At 52.3% G+C, this 11,222-nt stretch overlaps 1 protein-coding gene across 1 annotated transcript; it reads right to left on the bottom strand.

The window, feature by feature from the left end:
- Positions 1–739: 739 nt before the first annotated feature.
- On the bottom strand, positions 740–11,005 carry DDRGK1 (DDRGK domain containing 1). Its single transcript, XM_052650746.1, has 9 exons — positions 10,860–11,005; positions 9,451–9,651; positions 8,523–8,639; positions 8,205–8,302; positions 4,819–4,941; positions 4,472–4,510; positions 1,933–1,989; positions 1,346–1,394; positions 740–1,032 (listed from the first exon to the last, which is right to left on the bottom strand). Exons 1-9 carry the CDS (start codon positions 10,948–10,950, stop codon positions 866–868), a joined length of 942 nt encoding a protein of 313 aa, XP_052506706.1. The 5' UTR covers positions 10,951–11,005; the 3' UTR covers positions 740–865.
- Between the last annotated feature and the right edge of the window lie 217 nt (positions 11,006–11,222).

Below are 11,222 nucleotides of genomic sequence, written 5' to 3'. Positions count from 1 at the left end.
AGGGGCCATGTTGCATAAAAAATACACATTTAAACACATGCCTCACCCTCAGCACAGCAGGAAGCTCATGCCTTGAATAGCCCACAGGAACCACTGACTGACCCTATGGGAGACACACATCTCCCATCTCACACCTACTCCTGAACATATGGTCCTTACATCCCCCAGTGGGTGGAATCGCCCACACCTTTCAAACTTCTTGTCAAGAACGTAGAACTGAATTCATGTGAAGTCCTATATAAAGCAAGGTCCCTCCACTGCACAATTCCATCCAGCTCAAGCAGGTCTTCCCCTTCTTTCTCCCTGTCCCACAAGCAGCTGGCCCAGCCTCTCTCCTCCCTGACCTCCCTTCCCTCCCTCTTAAGGCTGATGTTTTCTAGGACTCTTATCTGTGGCACCTCTCATTAACTCTTCTTCATAAGAGCTCTCATGGTGAGAACTCCTTCCTCAATTCGGGGAGATGCGGCCCAAGAGGAATCCCTCTATGGCTCTGGTAAGGTAGGGGGGTGGGGAGTAAGACCGCATCCAGGCCTTGGGGACTGGGCTTGCAGAGCACAAAGGAACAGAGTAAATGATCAGGTTTTTTTGAACGCATGCATTCATAACAATGGAACTTGCATCTGTTTCCAAAGGACCCCACCCCCACCCCCAAGATAAATTCCAAAATGAGATTTTCACCAGCTCATCTGGCACCCCAGGCCAGGCCTTCTGCCACACCAAGCCACACCAAGCTCACAAGTACTTATTGGGCCTTTAATCTGTAACTGCCTGGCCACACTCCATCTGCCCCAAGATGGTGAGAAGGAACAAAGATGTATGGCCAGATAGGCCATGCCAGCTCTCAGTCCAATAGGGAAGGCCTAGGTCAGGCTGGGGCCTGAGCAGGGGTCTCCCGGCCCCAGGCGATGAGGGAGTTGCTGGCCTGGGCAAGCTCAGTGATGGATACCCGGCCCCGCTGTCGGATGAAGTTAGCCACCGCAGCCAGTTCCTCCGGGGTTATGTAGATGAACTTGCCCCGGTCGTCAATCACACCTGTGGGGACATGCAGGTTGTGGTGCTGAGCCCTCCCCACATACTCAGCGACCCACCCACTCTTCCTGTCTGCCTGCTTGGCCTTTCCCAGCTGTATCCAACTTTGGCGAGTCACATCAGGCTTCCTTGCTTGTCCTGTCACCCAAAGCCATCACCAGGCCTTGGGATCCTCCTCATTAAACTGCATCCTCCTTCTCAGGGCCCCTCCTTGTACCCTGCTCCCCCACCCGGGGTGCTCATCCTAGCCTTGCAGCCCCACACGGCTAGACGCTCCCCAAGGCCAGGGCCCGCAGTGACACTGTCCTCCTCTCACCTGTAAGAGTCCCCTCAGCCAGCAGGTCCTGGATGCGGTTTATGGTGTCCTATGAGGAGAACAGTTCTCAGAGTAGGGACAGGCGCTGCCGCCCCCAGAAGAGGCACCTACAACCTTCCTCCCACCTCAACTAAACCTCTCCTCTCCTTCTCATGGCCACCCTGCAATGTGACTCCACGTGTCTCCTTTGGAGGGCCCTAGAGGGATGGGGCTCTGGTCCTGGGGTCTGGCAGGACCCCCCCACCCCCCACCCCAAAAGAGGCTCCCTTCCAACCAGAAGAGAAGTGGCGACATTTGGCTGAGGAGGCTGGTATGGCCTGTTGTAGGACAGCTGTCTAGGTAATTGGATTTGGGCTGCTGGAGTGATGGGGTTCAGACCTTTTTCTTTTTTTCTCCCTGACTGCTTTCCAACTAGTTATAAAGGCAGGATGCCTGGGGTGACAAAAGATTCCTACAGTATACTCACTCTTGGTTGGGGGTAGGGGGGAAGGGGCATTGAGACTCTTCATCTTTAGGGGAGGCCTGTTCTGACAGCCACACATATTCCATGGCTGCACTCCACATACAGGCCACCTTGCAGGGCTTACCTGGGTACGTAGGCCCACCTGGGAAGCCAGGTCTTCCAAGAGCACGACCTTGGACTGCTACAAACAAAAGGAGGAGAAGGTGCAAGGCTGAGCTTGGGCAAATCCTTTTCAGCACTGGAACCCTCTGAAGTCGGTTCTGATCTGCTCTGCTCTGGGTGGCTAGACACACACTGTGCAGATCCTACGGGAGAGCCTTGTTCCCCTCACACACTACTCACATACTCTCCCAATCATCCATATAGAGACATACACATTCATGAACTCTCCTGTTCCCCTGCTTGTGGACCACCCTGAGACAGAAACACACCTGGAGAACCAAGCACAGCTGCCGGCTTCTCCTCTGCAACCAGAGGTGTCTTTCTAATATCTTGGACAGGTTGGAAGAGGAAACGCCACAGAGATGAAGGGGAGGAATGACAATCACCAAAAGCTATTTAAAAATACCTTTTCTGGGACTTGTGTTTGCTGAGAACTTGCCAGGACCAGGCAGTGAGAAGGTGTGGGAGAAGCAATGTTGAACAGGACATGGCCCACAGCCCCGCCAAGGAGGTGAGAATGGGGAGAGCAGAGCAGATAAATAGCCCCAATAAGCCAGGACCTAGGCAGCTAGTCTCGCCTCACCTTTGCTCACTGTTCCCTAGCCCGAATATCACCACAACACTGACATGCCCGTACTTCCTGTCACCATCCTCTTCATACTGTAGGAGCCCTCAAGATAACTGTCAGTAACACCAGCCAGTTTCACACACAGCCATGGGCCCACAAGCTTCCCTCACACCCTCAGAAGAAACTTTAGTTCCCAGGGGGTGCAGCTGAGGGTCCACTGCTGGGCTCTACCTGCATCTGCCCCGTTTCCCTCAAAACAAAGAGCACATGACTTGTGAGAAGGCAATCTTCTGCATTTCTGTGAATCTTCCACAGCAAATGAGCTGGGGGAGGACTGACATGGTGACACCTCCCCAGCTGCAGATGGCGTGAGACTGTTCGAAATGCCAAACTGAATATGTAAGCAGGGAGGCAAGTGAATGGCAGTTGGGCCACGGTGTAGGCAAGTACCAGGTGACCTGGCCAGCTGGCCTTTACCTACAAAGCAGAGAGTGGGTGCTGGGCTCCCAGCAACAGCTCAGAGTGGGATTATGGAGTCACCCCAAGTGGTCCCTGAAAACCTGAGGGGTTGTTGGCGCTAAAAGTATGTCTGGAAAAACTAATCAATCAACCAACCCAACCCAATCAGAAGGGAGAGTGGACCGACAATATCAAACTACAGCTGAGCCTCATGTAACTGCTGCATACAGAACTGTCCCTCTAGTTCTGAAACCCTAGGATGAAAGGGCCCATCTCCTTAAGCCAAGAGGAAGGTGGTAGGTTGAGTTTTGAAAGTTCTCCTTTTCCCTACAACAGGAGCTTTGGGACAATCAGCTAGCATAAGCTGGAGAAACTTTTACTGAACTCCAAAAGAGCTTGGAAAACACCAGAAAATGGCCCCTCCAGAGAGCTGCTGAGAGCAAGGATGGGAACTGCCCTGGGGGTTCTCAGGTCTCTGCCTTGTGGAGGCGGGGACTGAAGTTGATGCAGGAGGGCTTCCTGGAAGAGAGACTCTGGGCTGTGTTCCTGCCCACTGAGTGGGTGGGGACAGTGAGCTCCAAATAGCAGCAGGAGAGTGTGACATATCCTGCCCAGGGTTGCAGCCCTCAATCAAGTGTGCCAGGGTGGAAAATGGACTCTATGAGAAAGGAATGGTCATAGTCTGAGGGAGCCTTCTCCCTCTCAGGAACCCCCAGCCCCTAGGCTGTGAGCCTAGCCCCTTGCAGCTAGGAGGTGTCTAAACCCTGCTCTCTTCTGGGAGAGATGGGGGGGGGATTATGCAAGCCTTGGCTCCTTGGCACTCCTAGTACCACCCCCACCACCGCCTCCGCTCCCTCTGTACTCCTTCCCTCAGCCGCCTCTGCACCCCTGAGCTGCACTTGAAAACCTCTCCCCTCATCGCATCCTTTGTGGGAGAGAAGTTGCTTAGCAGCAAAGCAGAGCAGGACACGCTTATGCAACCGGAGCAGTATTCAGGAGGCCCGCACTGCAGCTGCAGACAGAAGGGGGCACACCTGCTACCCTGCCCTAGATTCCGAAGGAAACATCCTCCAGGATCCCGCGGAAGACCCGAGTTCCTTGTCAGGAACACGTGGCAGGGGATGTGGCTTCTCCTCAGTATGACAGAACTGGTAGAAAACACATGTGAAGAAACTTGAAAACACAATGACTCACTCAGCGTGGGGTCTGAAGAGCAGGGAAACTGTCAAACCCCAAGCATGAGGAAGCGCTCGTACCTCCCACACAGATCAGGTCCTTCCCCACCTGTGGGGTCAGAGGAGAAGGGGCTTTCCTGGCCAGGACCCTAGCAGGCCCACCTGCCCACTCCTGCACAAGCCTGAGTGACATGTGTGCAGACCCCGCTTGGGCCTACCCCCTCCAGGCCCTGAAGATGAACCCAACATACATACAAGAAGCAGCAGCTGACACCCAGGTTCTGCTCTGCATTTCTTACCTTAATGTAGTTGATGAATTCGGCCAGGAAGCTATCGGACTAGAGAAGCAGAGAAATCAAGATGAGAGTCCCCCTGGCAGGGGCCACAAGGGTCTATGCCTACCCACCTGCCCAGCTGAGTGCCTGTCCAACCACCTAGGCGAGCAGCAGAGCCTCCTGTGGGGAGGGGATAGAGGCACCACCTCTCCCAAAGACAAGGTCTCAGCCACTAGAGCCTGCTGATTCTGATGCCCACCCGCCTCTCACTGGATGGCCAGGGAAGCAGGCGAGGAGCCACGGGGTGTCTGAGATGGGGGTGTCCTGCCTTTCTGGGCTCAGGGAACGTTTCCCAGGGGTGGTGGACCCACCTGCTCCTCAGTCATGGTCTCGCCCACACCCTCCTCCTCCACCACGAAGGTCTCCTTCAGTTTCAGATACTCTTCATGCTCCCGCTGGGCCTGTTCCTCCTGGGCCTTCCTCTCCTCCTCTTCCTGTGGACACAGAGGAGGCAAGAGTCAGATAGAGTGGCCACCCTACTCTGTTTTGGTCTTTGCTGCTCTCAGAGACCAGAGACAGAGCTCAGGGACAGAGCTCCTTCAAGACCTCGATCCCTCTGGCCCCTAAGCCAAACAGCACGATCCCTCTTCTCAATCAGTTCTATCACCTCCCAGATACTGCTCAGCATCCCTCTCCCTGAAAATCCTGCCATGAACGCCCTATAATATCCTCCAGCCACCCCCTCCCACATCCTGCCCTGTCATGTCCAAGCTTTGTGAACAAAACTCAGGTTCCATTTCCCATCAGTCAACCATCCCTCTAGCCCACTCCAATCTGGCTTCTGCACACTCAGCTCCACCAAAATAAGTCCTGCTATGGCCTCACCCATGTCCTCTACCCACCAAAGCCAAGGGACAACCATCAGGCCTCATACCCTGGTCCTCTCAGTGGCCTTGGGCAGAGCCTACCATCTCCTCTTCCATCCCTCAGCTTTCAGACCCTACCCTCTCCTGGATTTCCCCGTTTTTTTGGTCATTCTTCCCACCTCCTCCATCACTCAGCCCAGTCCTTTCTCTCTCCTCCACACTCTGGGCTACCTCACTATGCCCACAGCATCAATTATGCCCTAATGAAAAACGAATGAAATCCCAATAGTGTGTTAAATTCACTTAATAATAATGTATTATTACTAGTATAAAAAATACACCACAGTAAAGTATGATGTTAATAGTAAGGGTATCTGAGTGCCAGTGATTGGTGCTGTTGTATCCCTACACAAATCGCTCTTCCCAAACACACGACTGCCCACATGGCACACCCACTGGGCTATCTCACAGGCACCTCAAATTGATGATGTCCCAGAAAGACCCTGTGATCTACTCCCCACACATCTGGTACTCCTCCTGAACCCTTGGCTTAGCGAATCTTACAGCTATCTGGCCAGCTGCCCTGGTCAGAAATGAGGCTCCATCTACCACTTCTTTCTTTAACTCCTGGAAAACTGCTTGATCCATCCACCGCCACCTAGTGCAACAGTGTTGCCCCAAACCAATCCATTTTCCAGAATTTTCAGAAAGATCTATCTTTATCTTCATAGATAAAATCTATGAAGATAAAGCTGTGACATGGAATATATAGGATGAGCCTGGAACATTTTTCAGCGTCAAAAGTAAGAAAGTACTCAAAGAAGAAAAACAATAAGGGTATGTCAAAGGTAAACAGGGGCCAACTAAAAGCACTCCCAGTAGCCAAAGCTAGAACAATCTAAGCAAAAAAGTAAATAAGATAGCATTGGATGGGACTTCACTGGTAGTCAGATGGTTAGGACTCTGCATTTTCACTGCTGAAGGCCTGGGTTCAGTCCCTGATTGAGAAACTAAGATTCCACAAGCCATGTGGCATGGCCAAAAAAAAGATAGCACTTGGATTATAACACAAAGTGTAAAATAGATATTCCTAAGTCCATGTATACAAATAAACAATTGAGTAAATAAAGAAAAATCTGTACAAATGAATTTCAAATATTTCATGTACATACTCTCCTCTTAAGTAGATGGAGCATAATTCCCTACTTCTTAAGTGTGGGCTGTGCAGTAGCTTGTTTCCAAGAAACCATAAGAAGTGGAGAAAATCTGGCAAACATAATCTTGGTCAGGTGATCAAGGTTAACATACAAGTGATAAGCCAAGTCGATAACATGAAACCTTGATATGTTGCGTTGAGGATGGCACTCTACCTCTGGTCTTCCTCCCAGAAATCCATAACCCCCATTCTAACTTTGACAGTAACATAAGCCAAATGCAAACAGAGGGACATTTTACAAAACACTTTCCCAACAGTTCTCAAAACTGTCAAGGTCATCAAAAGCAAGGAAAGTCTGAGAAACTACCACAACTCAGAGGAACCTAAGGAGACATGACAACTAAGTGTAACGTGGTATCCTGGATGGGACCCTGGAAAAGAAAAAGGATACTTGGGGAAAACTAATGAAATCCCGATAATGTGTCAAATTCACTTAATAATGAATTATTATTAGTTGTAAGAAATATACCACAGTAAGGTGTAAGGTATGATGTTGATAGTAAGGGAATTGGGGTGTAGGGGAGAAGAGCCCCAGAATGCACTTTAGGTGCATTATTAGAATCAATATTCAGAAAGGTAAACCCTGAGGCTGGGAAAGATTGAAGACAAAAGGAGAAGGTGGCAGCAGAGAATGAGATGGTTAGATACCATCACTGACTCAGTGGACATGAATTTGAGCAAACTGTGGGAGACAGTGGAGGACAGAGGAGCCTGGCATGCTGCACTCCACAGGATCGCAGAGGTGGACATGACTTAGTGACTGAAATCTTCTGCTGTGTTCCAGCCCATTTGTCATAGCATCCAGAGCCAGGCTTTCCGGACATCCAGTGTCCCTGAATAACAAGGCCGATCAGAGGCCAAAGGTACCAGTCTATGGGGTCTTCCCAGCTGGGCAGCCCAGGCTCTTACTCTATATACCCCACAACTTTACGGTGGTGCCCTTCCTGGGCACCTGATTCTCAAAAGGAAGGAAGCACCTGGCAAACAAAGGCTGATTCACCACCCTTACTGCAGTGGTCTCCATTCTCCAAGCATCTTCTCTATGCCAGGCCCTGAACAGAACCTGCTATAGATATGATCCACCATCTCTTACAATGTTCTTTAGTGGCCCAAAGGGCCTCAGGATTCAGAGTCCCCCCACCCCACCTCACCTCTCTGACCCCTTTCCTTCTTCCTTACCCTGCTTTAGCCACTCTGTCTCAACGTTCTTCAAATGCTTCAGGTGTGTTCAATAAATTACATGCACAAAATTTCGGTTTCAGGCTTATTTTTCAGCAGCAGCTTTAGAGAAGCTGTGCCCAGAACACAGGAACAAATAAATCAGAGCCTGTACCTGGCTCACGGCCCCTCTCCTAGGCTGCAGGTGTAGGGAAGCGGCGTGGGAAGCAAGAGGGCTTCCCAGGTGGCGCTAGTGCTAAAGAATTCACCTGCTAATGCAAGAAATGCAAGAGATGTGGGTTTGATCGGGAAGATTCCTTGGAGTAAGAAATGGCAACCTGCTCCAGTATTCTTTCCCAGAAAATTCCGTGGACAGAGGAGCCTGATGGCCTACAGACCATGGGGTTACAAAGACTTGGACACCACTGAGCGTGCGTGGGCATGCACACGCACATACACACACGAAGCAAGGCTGCCTGGGCAGCAGACAGAAGTCAGCATCTGGGGCCTGGCTCACCTTCTGCTCCTCCTCCAGGCGAAGCCGTTCCTCCTCCTTCTTCCACTCTGCTTCACGCTGGGACTCAAGGCGTTTCCGTTCCTCACGCTCAGCCTCCTCTGCCTGGAGAAAGGCTTTCATAGTTGGCACATCTCCACCTCCTGTCAGAGCCTGCCCACTTCCCAAACAGGCCAGGTCAGGCCAAAGACCATGGTTACAGGAGACAGAGTCAGGTAAGCATCAAACACCCACCCAGAATGAGGGGAAGGTCTGCTACATAGGAGACATGGAAGGCAGGGCCCTTTCCCACCTCTCAGAGCTGCACCCCATCCCTCCTACTTGCCTCACGCTGGGCCTTTCGTGCTTGTTTCTCCTCCAGCTTCCGTAGTTTCTTGGCTCCAATTTTCCCTGACAAGTGAGTTTCCACTGGCTTCTCTATGTCTTCTTCCTCTTGGGCTGAGTATGGTAAGAGAAAGACTCGTCAGGTCCTGGCCACAGAAGATGGATGATATTCACCTTATCTCTTGTTGCTCTCCTCAAGGGGGATTTCCTTTCTCACCTGCAAATACCACTAGCCCAGCTCTCCTTTTAACGCCTCTGCCATGCAGAAATGTGTGTGTGTTAGGTTTGGGAGAGGGGTGAGGGAACCATGGGGCAAGAAAACAGATGATAACATTAAACGCTACATAGCCATAAAGAGGGTACTTGAGTCCTTGAGTGAAGCCCTCAGAGAATGAGTGTGCCCAACAAGGAAGAGTGCTGGGATAGAAGGAGTGGACTGAAGAATTTTCTAGGTTACTCTAAAGATTCCTGCCCTCCTGTTTGGACACTGAGAGCCAAAATGAAGGAAGAAGGGGTTGGCCCAATGGAATAGGGATCAGGGTCCAGAGCTGCTAGTCCCCAGGCAACAAAGGATGGGTCCTAAGTCTCCCCTAGGGGCTTCCCTGGTAGCTCAGTGGTAAAGAATCCACCTGCCAATGCAGAGACATGGGTTCGGTCTCTGGGTTGGGAAGATCCCCTGGAGGAGGAAATGGTAACCCACTCTAGTATTCTTGCCTGGGAAATCCCAGGACAGTGGACTCCACTGAGTCACAAAAGAGTCAGACACGACTTAGCAACTAAACAACAACAAAGTGTCTCCTATGATCCAATGATTCCCAGACATTCCTCCCACACTATGGCTTCACACCACATTCTTTTGCCCAGCTTTGGGGTCACCTCACCTTCTAACCCAGGCCCCTTCTCCACCAGGCTGGGCCCCTCTCACCTTGGATGATGGGCTCCTCCTCATTCTCATCAGCCCAGGCCACTCGCTGGGCTCGACGCTGGGCCTGCAAGCGGCTGCCCAGGTCTCTCCGGCGCCGGGGCCTGCCTGTAGCTCTCTGCTCCTCGGGCTCTAGGGGCTGAGGCCGAGTCACTCGGCCTGCTACTGCTGGTACCTCTTCATTGTGCAAAGGCTCTTGGACAGCTGTAGGGAAGTGAAGCACCATGATTCTCTCTAGCAGTCCAACTCACCTCTTGGCAGGGGGAACAGCATCCTGGAAGCCTCACCATCCTCTGCTCAACTTCCTCCAAGCTCCTGCTGCCACAACAAAGTCCTAATTTCTCAGCGTGACTGTGGAGTCTTTCATAACCCAAACCCTGACCTTGGTCCAATGCAGCAAGAGCACTTCTTTCCTTCCACCTCTGTTGATACCTTTCTTTCCTCTTAAGGCCCCATGTTTTCAGCTGACCCATCAGGAGACTACCACCCTGCACAATGGAGCTGTTCTACCTCTTCCAGAAGCCCACCTTGACTCTCCAGGCCTCATCTGAATGAATGCCCACGGCAGGACTGTATTAATCTTTTGCCTAACACCACCTGCCACGGTTTTATCTGGAACTCCAATCAGAGAGCAGACCCGACGGGGAAGTCTCTCCTCCCAGGAAGACTTGTTGGCTATTTGCCTTACCTCAGCTTCTCTGTCCCCTGCCCCTGGCAGATGCTCCGAAAAGCTTGTAGGCCCAAGGAAGGGGAGGGACATATACACAAACTCTTATGCCGATAAAGAAATGATGGGGAGGGGGCCAGGGTGGAGGATAACAGGTGTATCTGTTACGTGCCCTGGCAGCTGACACGGCCTTCCCGGCGGGGTGCAAAACAAGGAGGGTGCGTTAACACATGGGTGAACGTTCTTGAGGGGTAAGGAGAGAGCTTCCTGGAGCCACCTCATACTCTTTTCTGCTCGCAGGTAGGTAGAAAACACTTAGTGGCCCCCTTCTCATCAGCTGCTCTGGAGCCGGCCTGGCAGGGATGGGAAACCCCTGTAGATCCCGCAACGGACGCAGCGGGGGGCTGCCCGGCTGAAGGATGGTAGTGTCTGCCAGGGCCTGGCCCTCAGGGAGGAGGAGATGAGGAGATGAGAGGCACGCTCTCTTTGGGGGCCAGGAAAAAGGTGTAGGGACCCTGCCACTCGGTCCGCGAGCTGACATCTGCACTGCGGCGCCCTGATGGTCGCCGCTTTACGCACGCATGCTCAGGCGTGCGGCCTGCGGCAGACGGAAGGCGCGGAGATCTGGTCAGCGGCGCCTGGCAAGTCCGCGCATGCGCATAAGCCGCGGCTCCACGGCCTACAGAGGCTGAGGAGATAAGAGGACGCGGGGCCCCAGCGGCCCTGGCGCGGCGGCATCTCCTACCTGCTGCCGCCCGACCCCGGCTGCGAGTCAGGAACAGAATAAGCCCGACAAGCAGAGCCGCCACCACCAAGTACACCACGGGGGACACCATGACGTTGACTTCCAGGTGGAACCAGCGCGTTCACCCTGAAACCCGGGATCTCCCAGGCCCCGCCCAACGCCCATCTGGCCCCTCCTATTTCCTATCTAGACCCCGCCCACCTCTCGGCCCCACCCTGGCCTCACTAAATGGAGAGGCCCTAATTTTTTTTCTTAATCAATCTGCTGTACAGCACATTGACTCAGTCATGTGTGTGTGTGTATATATATGTATACTTTCTGTTTTAGGAGTTTTTTGTTTTCTGGTTTGGCTCACAGCTCGTG

This window comes from Budorcas taxicolor, chromosome 13, assembly GCF_023091745.1.
Source record: "Budorcas taxicolor isolate Tak-1 chromosome 13, Takin1.1, whole genome shotgun sequence".
Taxonomy (NCBI): Eukaryota; Metazoa; Chordata; class Mammalia; order Artiodactyla; family Bovidae; genus Budorcas; species Budorcas taxicolor.
The sequence above is the reverse complement of the archived record's forward strand: the minus strand, read 5'-3'. Positions and strand labels throughout refer to the sequence as shown.

Bases quoted from the DNA above. Each gene is read 5' to 3' on its own strand.
- DDRGK1 (XM_052650746.1), bottom strand. From the start codon at position 10,950: ATGGTGTCCCCCGTGGTGTACTTGGTGGTGGCGGCTCTGCTTGTCGGG. The intron at 8,303-8,522 runs GTAGGAGGGATG...TTCTCCAGGCAG, and splicing joins AAAGGCCCAGCGTGAGGCAA to AGGAGGCTGAGCGTGAGGAA. The intron at 1,395-1,932 runs GTAAGCCCTGCA...TTCTCCTCATAG, and splicing joins AGGTGGGCCTACGTACCCAG to GACACCATAAACCGCATCCA.